Raw genomic sequence first — 17,613 nt, 5'->3', positions numbered from 1 at the left:
TAAATTATGCACATAAATACTGTTTTTTTTTTTATATATCTAAAATGATACCTTTTCTAATAAATTAACTTTCTGAGACGGAAAAATTATTTAGGATCTCCACGTAGAACACTTGAACAAGGTTGAGTTGAATAGGAGAAATTCTATTGGCTATAAAACTCCCCCCTCTATCCCAAATTGCTCGCTCCTTCTGGACAATCATACTACCCAAAAAAATTATCTATAATTCACAAGGGAAATGATTTTGTCACTCCGTTTTTTTGTTAACGCCACTCGCTTGCAAGTGTATTTTTTCACAAAAATACATTTGCAGAAAAGTGGCGTTTGTTAAAAGGGAGTGGCCAAATCAGCAGCCATTCACAAACTATCATCCATACTTCACAAACTATATTTTTTTATTTTAAACTTTTATTTAATAAAACTAATTGAAATGTATCAAACAAAATTTACAGTACACATAAACAGTATTACAAATTAAAAAGTATTAACAATTCCTCAAGAGGTCCGTAGTGGTGAAAAGAGGTTTAACAATCTGGGACAAAGGAGTATATGCTTCAACCAATCAAAAGCCTCAAGAAGCTACAACTTCTAAGCCTCTATATTGAATAATTACAGGATTTGTTTTCCTCCTCATTTCCCAAGGGACGAGGCACTCTCTACATAAATAGCAACTGGTCCAAAAGTTAACTCACAAAGGATTCCGTACTTCAATTCCAGAGTGTATTTTGTTATTAGGGCCAAATTGCTCCTTCCACATCAAACACTTGAACCAAGGTCAAGAGTAGAAAAGGAACAACGAAAGAGAGAAAAGCAAAAATATCTGTACAATAACTGGCAATGAACATTCCAGACCCCTTACCAGCAAAAGGGCTGACTCGGCCCACGTTACACTGAGAAAACTTGCTGCTTGGAAAAAGATTACTAGTGCGCAGAATGGGGACGGTATGTAACAAAACTGCCTTAATAATGAAACGCTACGGCATTGAAGGATCACCACCAATGCAGAAAAAGCAACAGGTCCTGCTCCTCCAACTGCTCACAGCCCTCATGTTAGAAGTTCACTTCTTTGGAATCTACAGCCAATGATGAAAAGCCGCCACCATTGAACGAAAGAAAATTCAGAGCCACTATAGCCAAAAAAATTTGTCAAAATCAAAACCTATACGAACCCTCACTCTAATTTCACATTGTCATCCTTCTCAATGCCATTAGAGTCCTCAGAAAAAGAAGCCTTGATTGCCTCGGCAGTCGTGAGTGCAACTACAGCCTTGTGGATCGCCAAATCTGCTCTGTAAAGCAATCTCTGAGCCTTTTCCCTCTTGAGCCTCGCCATAGTTAGCGCATGATGAGCAGCACCAGACGCATCTCGCAGCCTGAACTCATCAAGATCTGGGCCGTCCAATTGTTCAACACTTTGCCTCAGAGATCCATCCAATGGGTAGTGCTTCTGATTTGGCCACTCCGGTGATCCCATATTCCACCAGTGAACCCCGTTTCTCCTCCCTATTGTTGTTCTCTGATTGTATGAGGCCAACATCTGTGGACTATTTAGGGATGGGGATAGAAGCGTCCCAATCTTCTTTGACTTGTTTCTATGAAGTTTTGGATAATTCCAGTCGGAACAATCATTGTTCAATGAGAAATATCCAGAGCCACTAGCATCCCGTGGTGAGAATGCTCTTGACGGCTGAAACAATGGGGAAGCATCGGAAGATTCATGGCTATTTCCCTGAAACATAACCTTCTCGTCCACAAAAGCAAATCCATTTGATCTTCTCCCTGATACAAAAAACAAAAACAAAAACAAAAACAAAAATGAGAGGAAAAAAGAAAACCTTTAAGTTCTACAAATAAGGCAATCTAAATCCTTTCTTTTCTATCTAATAATACCTCTCCTTTGGACAAAAAAGGAAATTCAATTCACTTGTATCAAACGATTCAAACCCAAACAAAAAATTACATAACAAAGAGATTTTGTGATATAAAACGCCCACATAAAAATAAAAAAATAAAAAAACTAAAGATTTCAAATACGGTAAATTTATCAGAGTTCATAAATTGCCATAAACTGACAAATGGCAAAATATAAAAATGGAAAAGCCTACCTAATATTTTATTTTCCAAAACTGAAACAAAAAGAGGTCACTGGTTATTACTTATTAGCAGATGTAGAAGAAAAAAATGAAGTTACCAAAAGCATGAAGCCCGTCGTGATCTCCCAGGAAAGCATGGCTGTGCCCAGAAACTGGAAACTTCCGATGCGACCTTTGTTTTGAACCCTTGTTGGGCACCTCCAACCCACGAGGTTTTAAACAGAAAGCATATATTGGTGGTTTTTCCATGGGTGTAGCCTTGTCCTGGCATCCGTTGGGGAGGGTACTGTTGGCTTTGGCCATTGCATGCTCCCACTCTTTCACCTGCTGCTCATAACGCTCCCACAATGGAGGCTGATAAAACAGGAGGAATTTAGACATTGTGCTACAAACCTCAGTGCAAACAACAATCAAGAGAAAATATGGTAACAAGGAGGCTGAAACCAGTTGCTTGATGACGGTAAGGATTTGTTAGACTTCCAGAAATCGCAAGGGTGCACTGGAATTCAGTATGCATAAATAATGCCATGCAGAAGATGCTTTATCAAGTCAACATCTGGTAAGAAAACATCTTATAAAAGCAGGAAATCACATTATCAAACCCTATTATGGCTGAGGAGATCAAAGCCTGTAAAAGCATCTTAAACCCCTCCATACACGAACAGGTAGATCTATAGGAATTCAAGACACATACTTCAAAGCCATGCATTCATCAAAGTAAAAGTCAATTCCTTCCTGAACCACTGACGTGATCAATTTTCACAAGGGTGAAACATTCATGTGGGATAAGCCTATAAGGTTTGAAGGCAAAGGAAGCATAACAAAGAAGACACCAAGGAAAATGAAAAACAGAAACAGAGGAAGAAAAGGTAGATACATGAAACTAAATAAATAAAATCTGATATTGTTGTTCAGCAAACATCAAATTAGAAGAAAGTAAGAATCCACAACAGAACAAAAGTACTTATGTATATCAAAAAACAATATCCATGAATAAAATCGTGGGGATAGGAGACCTAGGGATGAGAATCTCTCCTGAACCGTTAGTTACCACACCGTACCGAACCCATTGGTGCGGTTTTCAACCGATTTTTTGGTTTTGGATTTTAATTTCGAAACACAGGCCGGTTTGGTTCTAGTTTGCGTTTCATGTGAAAACCTATGGAGCACGGGTACCAGTACGCGGTACGGGTACATGAAACGGCAAAACCCCAAAAAAGTAGGGTACGGGTACGGCGGGGGTACGGTGAATATATACACACACACACACACCACGGATCCAGTGAGGGATCCCTTACCAGTCTCCCGTGCGGACCTCCCCTTTTCCGACCGAATTGCAACGATCCGAGCCGCTCAAAGTGATCAGAACGCGATTTTAAGGGTACCTGCGAGAAATCAGCAAAAAAAATATCGGGAAGGGCTTGATCCGAGCAGTTTTTTACTGAACCGTTCAATAAAAAACTGCTCGGATCAAGCCCTTCCCGATCATTTTTTTTGCTGATTTCTCGCAGGTACCCTTAAAATCGCGTTCTGATCACTTTGAGTGGCTCGAATCGTCCCAATTCGATTGGGAAATGGGAGTCCCGCACGGCAAGCCCGTGCGGGATCCCTTAAGGGAACCGGAATATATATATATATATATATATATATATATATATATATATATATATATATAATTTTTTACTATTTTTTATTGCATACAATGAAATATAAACCCATTTAACCAACAAAAACCCCACATTTTGTGAGTTTGTGGTATTAATATATACTAAAAGGACCTATTGTGAAATTTACCATTGTACACATATATATACCACTACTATTATATACTGTAACATTTCCAAATCCAGAGAGGATCGAGAAACCCAGTCGATCTTCACGCCGGTTGCCGATTGTCGCATGGTATGTCTCTCTCCTCTCTCGTCTCGTCTCTCTCGTCTCTCTTTCATTTTGGGATAAAACGTCCGCGAAGTACCCAAGGCGTACCGACAGAGTACCCTTGCCATACCCAAAGATACCAAAAGTACCCGGTACGATTTTGTTGTACCCGGTACGTTTTTGCCATACCCGTAGTCGGTGCGCATACGGCAACATTTCCGTTGTACCCATGCTTCATAGGTGAAAACCGTACCGAACACCAATGACCAAACTGTACCAGTATCCAATAGAACCGAACCGCAAGATAATTACGCAAATACCCTTATGTGTATACATGCATACCCATAACATCAGAAGTACTCAGTTAGGGTTATTAAAAGTCTTGTGCCTCTCTCCCTCCCGTCTCTCTACATGACGTGAAGATTGAGAATTGAAAGGCTGGAATTTGATATATTTGGTGTATAAGTTTGTTGGAAATTTTATGTTACTTTGTTGTTGGATAATGGATATTTATGCCCTGTTCGGTTTGGGTTTTGAGGGAGGTTTTCTAGAGTAATTGGTGGAGAGAGATAGATAGGGAAAATATATTGGAGACTATGCCCAGGGGTTATGAGACCCCAAAACAAACAAGGCGTTAGTGTCTTGGAACCTATGGTGTATTAGTTTGTTGGCTTATTCGGGTATTTTGTTGTTGGATATTTCGAGCCTTTAACTCTATTAAACACATTGAGCACCGGTTTTGGTGAAAAAACCGAACCGAACTTGATGAGTTAGAGTTTTGACCCATTTAACCGAGCTCTGGGGACAGACACGTGACAGTCGGGTCATCCAAGTCGAGGCGCTCAGAAAGTATAGTCGAATTATCCGAGCATGAACATCCTTATCGCGCCTTTCTGCAGTTCCCACTAGAGCCACGATCACCAACGTTTGTGGAGGCACAATCACCACTTCTCCACGATCCCATGCTGTGCTCCCCCCAACTAGCTCGCCCACATGGACACCCACATGGACACGATATGCATAATAACCTCGGACCTATAAATACACTTCATATTGGTAAATGGGAGGTAGGCACTCTGTCCTACCCTTTTCTAGATAGAGCTTCCATTCACTTCGATATACTTTCTAACTTGATCATTAGAGGGTCCCCGACTAGAAACACATCAACTGCTCACTGTGGTTTGGGTTATGCTTCAGATAAAATGAAAACGGCCGGTTATGGTTTTAGGCATACGTTCCTGTTTTGGTTTTGCCAATAACTGAACCGCATCATTGCCATCCCTCAATAGATCTGGGGTGATAGTGAAAAGGGAGCCACTTGTTCCACCGCCACCACAAATGCAGTTTAAACTTTAAACAAAAGTCTACCAACTAAGATATGGATAAAAGGACAAAACCAACTGACAAGCAAATAAACATGCCACCCCCAAAATATGCCACCCCATAATAGGATCCTAACATACAATACAAGTTAACTGCACAATTGTAACGCATCTTTCCAAAGATGAATAACGTCAACCTTGGGCAAATCATGAACTTGCCAATTTCCAATTATGTTTGGGGATAGGGATCATCTTTTTGCGACGCGGGTGGAAAAAGGCAACTTCTCTACAATTAAAATTGTTTTCTAAGTCTACACATCTATAGTGGTGACGGTGACACTTGGGTAGAATGAGGAGCAATGACAGTGGGATTGGTGATGGTGATTGGTTCAGTCGTGAGAGGGAGAGAGAAGAGCTTACTAGTTTGCATATATTTGCAAAGTAGGTCCCCGTCCCCACAATAACAACCTCCATTGCCATCAAACACCACCCCGACTACCAACCCCCCTTAAACAAATTTCTCAATTATTAGATCCAATTTGGGGTGGTTTGAACCACCAAAATGGTTGTTTCTGGGTACTTATTTACGAGCAATGGAAGTTTAATGTTTGCATTGAGGTGGTAATGGGATTTTTAAGTGGGGAGGTCTGGTGTTGGGTGTAGGTGTAGGTGGTGTTCAATGGGTATTGTCGGTCATGGGGAGAGGAATATGACGTAGTCATTCTTAATCTGTCATTAGCATTTTAGTATGTGTCCTTACTCCTTAGTCTCTATAGTTTACTTACCTTAGTTGTACACCTAACTAGCCATATATATTGGCCAATGTAGTAGCTTTTTGTTATCAATTTGAATAGAATAAACAAGAGTCTTATCTCTTTGTTTCCCTTTAGGAAAGTTTCTCTCTTCCATGATTAATGGAATCATTGGTTTGCATTATTTTGTCAGAGCTCTAGGCTCAAATCCTAGATCCTAGCCATTCATCTCACCAGAAATTACTTCGCCTGAACCCTAATCTAGCTGGGAAATTTCACCAGAATCCTGAACCAACTTCTTCTACCCAGAGGCGAAAACATGCAGGCAGCAGGTTCAAAGGAATTTATTATCTACGGTTCTACATCATTGAAAACCTATTGCCAAGCATTTTCTAGCAATATTATCGGTTCAGTTAAAAAGAGGGCTAAGAAAAGTTACAACACTACTAGAGGAAAAGAAGGTGGCTACGGAGGTACTCCCTCCTTTCCAATTTGTTGCGCCTATTTCGACTTTCAAGTAATTTAAGGAAAAGATCATAATAACATAGACTTTGTGTCAATTTTACCATTTTATCCTTTTGTAATTTATGACTTTTTGTCAATTTTGTTGTCATACCACATTAATTTGCTCAACTTTTCTTACAAATCAAGTTCAAAATTTGAATTTGGGAGGGAGAAATGAGGGATAAAATGGTGATATGGACATCAAAAATTAGAAAGTTTTGAAAAATGCACATCATTTTGGGACATCCCAAAAAGGAATAAGGGCACAACAAAGTGGGGCGGAGGGAGTACTATTAAGTACTGTCAGGTACCTAAAAGGTGATGTTGATAGATAAGGACAAGGAGCTCACAATTCAGTGTTGCAATATCACAGTTTTGTGATTTGTTCCTCTTCCTTATATGCTACATTGAGTTGGGTATCACTCATCCAGAGTCAAAACTTTGGTTTTTGTAAGGAAACAATTCAACCATATTATTTTCCTTCCCAGGTGTAACGATAGGCCACCATCCAAGTGGAACATCCCCGCCCCTAATGTGTTTCATCCAAAAGATCTTAGGGTTCAAAGATAAGATGGGTTCAACAAAAAGAGATACCAATCTAAGCAGTAAAAATATCATATGAGTAGTGCACAATTTTTTATTTTCAGTGGGTTCACTTGCACCCACAGCACTCCATGTAGTGTCACGACTGCTTCTACCTGTTCTCCCTCAAATCACTTTTACTTTGGTAGATTAACATTAGAATGGAGCATAAACTCATCAAATCGATGCAAAATGAGCCCTAATGTGTTGAATCAAACCCTAAATCCACCGACCCAAGTTGAAATTACTCATACAGTTTGTTTCCAACCGTGGTCGCGAAGTGTCGACCAGTTTGAACCAATCTCAAGATTCTCTTTGAGAATAGAGATGAATTTGAGAGTGCCGTATATTCCTGAAGCCGTCAAGGAGGATGGTGTTGTGTTTCCTCAAGAGTTGACTACAAAGGAAAAGTTTGGGAATGTTTTTGAAGATCTTCACATCTATGAAGAGTATCTTGATGACGATAAGGAAGAAGAAGGGCTTGAAGATATTGATCAAGCGGTACAAGTAAGCCATGGAAGTGATGGTGTTTTGGGTTTAGTTTCAAAGTATGAGGTTCAGGAGGATCCACCAACCTTGGAGGACCTTGTAGATCCAAAAGGTGAAGATTGTTTTAAAGTTTTGCCTTCCGCGTTGCCCCCAATGCATGATATTTAAGTTTGTGATGAATTGGTGACCAAACTAGGCTACAGGACAACTTGAAGATCCCTCGGGAATGGTGTTCACTTGAGAAAGCCTAGGGTACAATGTGTTGCTTGTTTTGGAATCATCAAATGGTGATTGCTCAAGGTACGTTTTGAGAGCATGTGTGATGTCGCTTTGCCTTGCACAAGACATTCCAAGTGGATTGCCTACTCATAAGTCATAAGCCGTGCATGTGTACAAAAACACGCTCATCTTCAAGATTGTATGTGTTATAAGGACCGTGTTAAGTCGATTGCCTACTCCCCAAGTGTAGGGCAAGTTCTTTTTAGTGGTGGAATCCTCCTGATGTAGTCACTTTTAATCCGTCATTAGCATTTTAGAGTGTATCCTTTGTCTCTATGGTTAGCATTCCTTAAATGTGCCTAAAGCCATATTGGCCTAGGTTTCTTTCCTCCGTAGCTTTTTATCATTTTGAATAGAATTAACAAGAGTATTATGACTTATCTCTTTGTATTCCCTTTGATTCTCTCTCTTTCATGATTAATGGAATCTTTTGTTTACATTAGAATAGCTATGGATAGGGATATAAGATATACAGCTACTGTTGTCTAACACGTAGGTTTAAAGCCTCAGCTATCTATTACTGTCCCTCTCTAGCCATATAGCCCTAGACCCAAATCGCAACCTCATCCTTCCCAAACCTGCCAAACTAGAACTCGCCCTCATCAGGCATTCTTAGCCAGCCAAAATACCAACAGGCTAAAATGATTCTCAACATGAAAATGCTTTTGTTTCCTCTCTATCTTGAAAGTGCTACATGACCCTTTTCTTTAAACCTTGATAGTCCTATTTACTTGGAGGAAGTACAGAGCTCTCATTTCAGTTTCATCATGTCATACTTTCTGTACATCAGTTTCTTTTAAGCAACAAAGATTCTCGTCTGTCAAACTTTATGAGAGAAAGAGCATATATACTTCAAATTCATATACCTTCATCACCTTGTGACCTTTGGAAGTCGCAACTTTCAAGAACTTACTTCTTAGGATGATGCCACTTATGCACTCATGAAAATTAAGGAGCAAATCCATCATAATTCTTAGTTCAAATACTTTCTTCTTTCTATCTTCAAGCTTATAGTTGCATTGCACCCATTCTCTAGATTACCCATCAACCACTTCCGGGCACTACCTTAATCCCCAAAAGCACTTATCCATTCCTTATAATTCTACAGCTCTGTAGTCCAAATAGCGCACGTTTAATTGAATAAGGTGTCTCAGGCATCTATTTTAGGTGTTGATCATAGCAAAAGTGAAGAAGAAAACACGATTAATTCTTCGAAGCATAATTTGACAATAAAGCTACTTGAACAAAGAACATCACCCAAGTACTTCTCTGCCATACGTGGCAAGGAGAAATAAGAACACATTACATCCAATCACTTATGCAAGCATAACTCAACACCACAGCTGCTAAATTATCAGTATTTACGTCGTACAAACCCACCAAAACTAAAGGTGCATCATTTGCCATCGAGATGAGCAACAGTCTTTTACGAGAAATAGGAACTGAGAATTTAACTGGCAAAGTGGTAAGTAAATCAAAGGTACCTGTAGATGACGAATTAACGGCATCCCTTTTCTTTGCCTCTTCAGTCGCCAATGCTTATAGATCAATTTAATCACTTCCAAAGGCGCAACTCCACCCATGAAATTTTCCATTTCATCAGAAGTAAAGTGATCGCGCTGTTCGGCATACGCAACTTTCTCAAAAGCGTCCATCGTTCTCTCAAACAACTCTTCAGAGATCTCTTCACATTTACATCCATGATCACGTGAAGAGTTTTGATTTTCTGAAATCCACTGTTCATCATCACTATCCATGTCATATAAGATACTTAAGGGATCCATAGCCATGTCAACATCAGTTTCAACCTGCTGAAAGTACAAGGGAGAGCTGCGAACGAATGGCAACTCTGTTCCATTATCATCACTTTCTTCAATCAGGCGAACTCCAGGAATAGGGATGTTCTTAACTGAAGCAGCACGAATGTTCCGATTATAGCACTCTTCATGCATCTCCTTGAAAAGTATCCACTGGCTCCTGTCGGGAAACTCCAAGACCCAATCCTTTCCTCCTTTCCACATCATAGCATGTGTGTAACGATTTGTTGAGCCAGGCTGCAGAAACTGATGTGCTTTGTATGAATACTTTGTTGTCCCAGTGAGTTTTACTGCAAGTCTCCATTCATTGTGATCCACAAGCTCTAATACAATTCGTGCTCCACATTCTCTCCACCCTCTATCCCCAATTGTAATCAACACATTTGCATCACAAGCCAAAAATTCCAGGTTTCTTCTATGAGAATTTCTAGAATCATGTAATGTTCGCTTCTCACTAGCTTTCCTGATTCGTTTGTAAGGAACCCCTCTCTGGGTATGCATTTTGTGCATTGCACCGAATTCTGAGACTCCAGAAGGCAAAGTGTAATGAACCTGAGTTCGTGGCTTCTTAGGTCCATTGCCAAAGCCATTGCGGATAAAGTCTGTCCTTCCGTTGGCCCATAAAGGGGATGCATCTCTGGAAGAAGAATTTAAGCTTTCTCTATTGTGATGCCAAATACTTCTAGGACCCCTAGGGTAGGGATTGCACCCAATGGCGTCACTCGCATTCCAAGCTAGATCAGAAGACTCTGCAGAATTGGGTGTTTTACCGTTGGCAGGCATTTCATTTTGGTCCAAAAATGGAATTTCAACACTCAGACCAGTTAAACTAGAGTAACAACTGGAATCAGGCACGCCCACAGACACATGATCTTTGCCAACTAGAGACTCTGGTGAGGTAATACACTTTTCTAACTCTACCCTGCTGCATCCCAACTTCTGTGATTGCACAATTACATGGCACGAGTTTTCCACAGGATGTCTGGAGGAAGCAGAAGTTTCAACAATACTTAAGTTGCCATTTTGGACATCCTGAGATGATTTTACCACGCCACCATCATTGCATCCTGAAATACCGTGGGTACCCAAGTGTTGTTTAGGATAAAGCAACCATCTACGTGATTCAGCAGGTTCCTGATCACACTGAGTGATTTCTGAAACACTTTTGGAGCAATCCCGAATTAGAGTGCAGCCAATTGTAGTGCCTGTGTTATCTGAATGCTCATGTGAATACATCAAATCATGATCGCGAAGACTGATGCTAGCAACACTATTTTCCATTAGCAGCTTGAGATGCAAGCTAAGAAAGAAAGTAGGCGCAGCAGAAAAAGAAAGAGCAAATGGAAGAAACTTTCCATGCTTCAAATCACAGTTAGAAGAATATTGATGCATGGATGACTCTTTGAGAGCCCCACGAGTCATACCACCCGGCATAGACTTCTTCCTCCAACCCTGTTGATGGTAAAAAGCAAAGCAGTTAACCTCTGCAGTACAAACTTACACTAAGGAGCAAAACCTATATTTCACATTCTAATATGCTAAAAGAGCACACAAAAAAAACTAGCAAGGCTACCAAGCTACAAAACTTACCTAATACTTCCATTTAGAAAACCTGCATAAAGAAAAGGGGATAAAAGGAGTGGAAAACACAAAGCTTAAATATCAAGACCAACAGTCCAAGAGCATTTCCATGCCAAAATAGAAATCTCTCCCTTTGGCTTCATATGCAAAAACAAAACAAACAAAAACAGAGAGAGAGAGAGAGAGAGAGAATTCAAAGCAACAGACCACAAACAAAGGAACCATTACCTTTTTTGCCTCTTTATTCCCCCTTTAATTTAAAGAACACAAACAAATGTACACATAGAGGAGTACCTCAAATGCAGATAGCTCCCTGTCAATAGAACTTTTGTGCATCTGATTACAACCACCTTCCAGAGCCTTGATGTTATCGTATGTGCACTCAGACACAGGTAGATGCTTGGTGAGCAAACAATGTGGCCGGAGCTCGCAATCTAGGAACAGCCACTTCGACCTTTTGACTTTGGAGAAGCTAAAGAATGCAAATGCATGCTGCTTTGTAAAATCTTCAATGCTAGAAAGTTTAAACCTGATTGAAGTTACTGGAATTTGCATATCAGCATACTTCATCTGTTCATTAGGTTGATAAAATGCTGTCAGGATGAGAAAAACAAAGGTCATAGCCTGCTTTAAGCAACCTTCAAACAACAGGAACCTCAATCCAATGAAATTATCAACAAATAGCATTTCCAGATGAATCTTAGGCCATGTAATCGTAACAGTGCCATAGTAAAGCAGGAACATAGTGCGGAACAACCAAGAGTTGTCTGCACCGAGGTACCGCAGGACAGAAACTGAGGAGCTTAACTCAAACCTGAACCCCATATATTCTACCAAGCCAATAGTCACTTTCAACAAGCCTGAATTATTAACAGACCAAAATAGCCCCTCGGGATCCATTTGTCCAAGTAAAATTTCACAAACTTGAGAAGCACGGAAGCCTTGAATAACAGGGGCAAGAGGGGAGCTTCCACATGCCTTCTTGTCATCTGGTGCATTGAACAATGCTTCGCCTTTCTTGTGAAACCGCCTCCTAAAATAAACAACTGGTGCTTTGCTATCTTTGGAGCTATTACTGCCTTCCAACACAGACTTCTTACCCATGCTGGCATCAAGGGATTTGTCTGGCAAAGCAGAACTACTAGATTCATGCATATTCTTTGCTGAGAAACCCATGTCCAAACAGCCGTTTGCATCATTAGGCTTGGCAGACAACACAAGTGGCAAAAAATTAGACGATGGATGAGATGTTTTACGTCTTTTTGAAACACCAAGAGGAGAAGATTTCACCCGGCGAGAAGAACGAGCCAACCATGAGATGATGGGCTCTGAGTCTGTATAGCAGCCTATAAAGCTATCATCATCCGCGGTAGAGTCTCTTATCCCATTGTCATCATGTTTATTTCCAGCAGTTCCTCTTTCTGGCTCCATCTTACGAGGAATTTCACTAGGAAAAACCAAGAGTTTAAACCTTTCATTTTGAAGGTTAATCCATTCTTCATCTCGGTCATCATACTTGATATGATGAAGGTCTCTTTTGGAGTCATACTCATTCACAAGGCCATAATACCAACTCTCATCCAACGGCCAAAAAATCTTGATCCTCCTGTTCAACACCCAATGTGCATCCAAGTCCTTGGAAAGAATCTCATAGAAATGCCTTCGTTTCCTGAATAGCCCCTTCCCTTTGTGATTCCTTGGTCGCAATGTTCTGCTAGCAATATCTCCAGATGAGACAACAAAAGACACCCCATTTCTCCTTGGTGATGCAAAAGATCTGCTTTCTGAAGGAACCCTTGTGCAGCTCGGATCAAATCGAGAAGAGAGCATCCGCGCTGCATTCTGTTCAAGGTTTTCCTCATCCTCGTCTTGGGAATTATGACATACCGTGTTTGAACTATCCGCCAGAGGCTCCACCTTCTTTGCAAGGCTTTCACTGCCTAATGCCAGGTCCGTCCTTTTTCTATGACTGCTGCGGCTCTTTCCAGAAGATGCATCGCCTTTATTATTTACAATCACATGACCATCTTCCTCTTTAGCATGCCTAGCAGACTTCACCCTACTGTTCTTATCTACCTTTGAAACCTCAACTACCCTCTTCCCCTTCACCTTGGGATGAACAATCTCTTTACATGCAGAATCATCATCTGACTTGGCTATCCGATCAGCTGAACTAACATCAAGAGGCCACAAACCCTTCTCCTCAGATTTCTTCGATTCACCATTCAACTTGGTAATTTGATCAGCACAAGTACCAGCAACTACGCCAGAAACATTCCCGCACGACCTTGAAACTTTAACGCTTTCAACCCTCTTGCGTCCCACGAAACCTCGTCGGCGCTTTGGAATCTGAATAACATTACCTCCTCCACCACCACCATCCAAATTAAGAGAAATGCTGCTAAACCCGGCACTGGTACCGAATTCCCCATTCAACCACGAATGCAACTTTCCCGAATTGAGGGAATCTGAACTCGCCGAGTCGCCTCGGGTCTCATCTAAACTTATCCTACTTGTCTGGCCAGCAGGCTCCAAACTATTGAGCGACACCTCTCTTCTAGTCTTCCTCTTCTTCTTCTTCTTCCTAACCCTCCCATCATCCACTACTCCACTCTTCCTCTTCTTCTTATCCCCCTGTTGAACTGAAACAGTAGATTTGTACAAACTCTGAAGATCCAACGACCTAGACTTCCTTGATGTTGTTCCACCAGAGTCGGCTGCTCTATAGTCCATCAACAAACCCTAAATCCAACCACCCCAAACCAAAACCCCCAAAGTTCACATCCCATCACACGTATTCATCACCTTATCTAACAAGATCTGTAGATAACAAGTACACATCGAAAATCAACAAAACCACCACAGATTCAAACCCCGAATAATAATAACCCAATAATACATACACACACACACACACACCCCACGCATTTTCAAGCCAAAATCGACGAAAAAGAAAATAAACAACATTATGCTTGAGACACATACCTCAATCGGAGAACATGAAACGACGACGTAAACATCGAATCGCGAAAGATCAGACGACCGGAGCATCAATGATGACAATTGGATCTCAGAGTGAAGTTCGATTCGAAACCCTAAATTGATCTGTCGATTTTTTGGTGTTTTCGAATTTTTTAAAATTTTATTTTCTCTTTTTTAACCGTAAGCGACGGAGAGAGAGAGAGAGAGAGAGAGAGAGTGGACTAGGGTTTCTTGTCGATCACGAGGAAAGGTCTATTGATTTTTCGTAAATGATGAAAATAAAAAACAGAAAAATATGTATAGACGCAAATAATGGGCTGGAAACTACCTAGGATGATCTCGACCTTTGGTTTAGAAAACCTATGGTTGAGATTATGTGTGAGTAGTTGGAGCCATGACGACAGGAGATAAAGAGCGGGGTTCTGAGTGGTAAAACGGATGGTGAGGATTCGGCGTACTGGTTTCATGGACGGATGAGATGGGTGTGATGTTGGGGAGTTGGTCGATAGTTAAGCTGCCAGGTAACATTAACACAGATCTGTTTTTTTACGAAAAATGGGATTCCAACTTTTCCATTAATCGGTTATGCCCCAAAGTTCGGGTAAATTACTAAACTACAATTAGGGTATGTTTTGAATAGTGACGGGTGATCATTTTAACCGAAAAATCGAACCAATCGACCGACCAAACCGATAGATTTTTAGTCAATTCGGTCGGTTTTATTCAGGAGTCAGTTCAGTTCGATTTTCATTTTACAATTTTTTTTTCCTTCGATTCGATTTGTGAAATATTAAACCGATATGCACCGAATCGAACTGAATATGGTATGTACCTTATTATTTCCCTTTTAATCCTACCCATTCATCCAATTATGCACATATAAACCCTAATACTTATTCTATAGTTGTTGCTGGTTTTTTATTATTTTAGCTGAAAATCATACAAAACTATTTAATTTTGAGACCTATGTCTAGTTGTGACTTAAGGCATTTTTCAATGTCATGATTTGTGTGATTTTATCATTTCTATGATAATGATGGTATTGAACATGTCTTTAATTTTTGTTATTGAATCAAATAAGTAGTTTGGTCAAAACATTGAAAAGTATATAATTCTATATAAATATTAAAAAAATAAAAGGGTCTTGATAGTGTCAGCCCGAACACGACACAATTTTAAGCAGGTCGGATTAGTGTCAATATATATTTGATACGTTTATGTTAACAAGTCGGGGTAGTGTCAATATATTTGATACGTTTATGTTAACAAGTGTTTTGACATGAACACGAAAAGACACGAAACACGAAATGATACGACATGAACACGACACGATGCCCATCCCTAGGGGGGAGGATGGGGGATGAAAACCAACGGGGGGAGAGAGAGAGTGAGGATGAGGAGATGTTCGTCGTTAGACAGAAAGGGCAAGTAAGAGAGAGGAGAATAAGGCATGTGTGAGTGTGTTTCAAATTTTGAACAACACTACAAATATCTGTTGGATAAAATTTCATCTCAGCCCTTCAATGTCGTTGGCTAAGTATGAAGATTGAAAAGATATTCTAACCATTGGAGCAAATCTCCAACTTAATTCCAACCCTTAAAACCCTCAAAGAGTTAGTTTGCGAGGGGGACAATTTAAAAACACCCCATTGTATTGTTATATGAAACTCAATCCCAACCCTTAAAAAGTTAGTTTGTGAGAGGGACAATTTGAAAACACCCCCTTGTATTGTTATATGAATATGGATATGAATTATGCGTGCATAATTTGGGTCCACATGCTATTTATTATGCCATGTATATATATTGGGCGTGTATGTTAATATTGTTGTGCATGGTAGTTTTGTCCGTGCATAGAATGAATTGAACACTAGTTTCAAATGCGTTAAACTAATAATGCATGTACAATATATGTGTTTTGGCTCGAGTGTCAGCAAAATTCACGCAAGCAAAAGCATCACCAGCCTTTACCCTTTATTTCACTCAAATTTGGGTAGAGACTTGGGTAAATAGTTTGATTTGGGTATGGCATCTCCAATGCTTAATCCATATTTTTACCCAAATCTATTACTAAATGACACAATTGTAATTAATGAGAGTGAAAATATGAGGTATAACTCAAAATGGTTAGGCAAATGGGTATGACATTGAAAATGGGTTATTAAATTTTTTACTCAAATTTTGAGGCTCCATTTGTTTGGACGTAAGATATTGTTTAGTAAAATATTTTATCCATTTTCCGTTGTTTGGCTATAAAAAAAAATGAGGAGGAAAATATTTTCAAGGTTAAACATTTTGCACCAACGAAGTGAAATTGTTTTCCTTTAATTTTTTTCTTGAATGGCAAAAAAAATCATTAACCTTGAAGTTGGTTTCCTCTGATTTTGGCCATAAGTCATTTTTGCATTTCACCCCCAATAGTTCGACATTCTCAAAATCGCGTACTCATTTCTTTTTTCTCTCAAATCATATTAGACCCAAAACAAGAGGGAGGAGGAGGAGGAGGAGAGAGAGAGACAGAGGGAGGGTGCATTTATTAAATCAAAATTATTTATAAACCAGTAATCTGCTATTGTTTGAAAAAATATTTTTCTTGTACCAACCAAATACCAAAAATTAAAAGTTTAAAGTTTATTTTTTGAAAAAATGTTTTATATCGAAACAAACGCAACGTATGAGTAAAAATATATGAGCCTGTTTGAATGGCTCCTTGTGTTGGGGATAACTTAACAAGAAATGCTAAGTGTAAAGAAAATAGGCAAAGAAAAAACGGACAGAGGGTGTGTGCTGGGCAGCTTCGTGCTGCACAGCGTGCTGCACGGCCTCCGGCGAAGCTTTTCCGGCATCGGTCTGACGATCGGAGACGTTCACCGCGTAGAGCTCGTCGAGTTCCTTATGTGCATCAAAAATCAGCTCGATCAAATATCGTTAAGGGCCTCATCCGAACATATATAACTTGAAAAAAAATGAATCCTAATGGATACGAAACACTGAATCAAAACCACTAAATCCATTTTTTTCAAGTTATATATGTTCGGATGAGGACCTTAACGATATTTGATCGAGCGAGTAGTGCTATTGGTACCGACGGTACCATAGGGAAAATGTACCGACGGCCACCGGACGGCCGTCTCCGGCCACCGGACGGCCGATCCGAGCCGTCCAAAAATTTTAAAAAATAAAACCGAGTGGGCTTACGCGGGAATCAATGGCATCCGAGGTGTGTAGAGTACTTGATCCGAGCACCCCTTTTTCGTGTATATACACGTATATACAAATATACACGAAAAATGGGTGCTCGGATCAAGTACCCTACACACCTCGGATGCCATTG

The 17,613-nt window shown here is 40.1% G+C and overlaps 1 protein-coding gene across 1 annotated transcript; it reads right to left on the bottom strand.

Annotated features, from left to right (window-relative positions):
• Positions 1-567: 567 nt before the first annotated feature.
• On the bottom strand, positions 568-14,553 carry LOC131334865 (uncharacterized). The gene is made up of 5 exons (XM_058370155.1): positions 14,283-14,553; positions 11,592-14,117; positions 9,384-11,168; positions 2,192-2,447; positions 568-1,779 (listed from the first exon to the last, which is right to left on the bottom strand). Exons 2-5 carry the CDS (start codon positions 14,028-14,030, stop codon positions 1,172-1,174), a joined length of 5,088 nt encoding a protein of 1,695 aa, XP_058226138.1. The 5' UTR covers positions 14,031-14,117; positions 14,283-14,553; the 3' UTR covers positions 568-1,171.
• Positions 14,554-17,613: the final 3,060 nt, after the last annotated feature.

The sequence above is a fragment of the Rhododendron vialii genome, chromosome 7a (assembly GCF_030253575.1).
Source record: "Rhododendron vialii isolate Sample 1 chromosome 7a, ASM3025357v1".
Taxonomy (NCBI): domain Eukaryota; kingdom Viridiplantae; phylum Streptophyta; class Magnoliopsida; order Ericales; family Ericaceae; genus Rhododendron; species Rhododendron vialii.
Note: the sequence above shows the minus strand (reverse complement) of the source record. Positions and strands in the feature narration are given on the sequence as shown.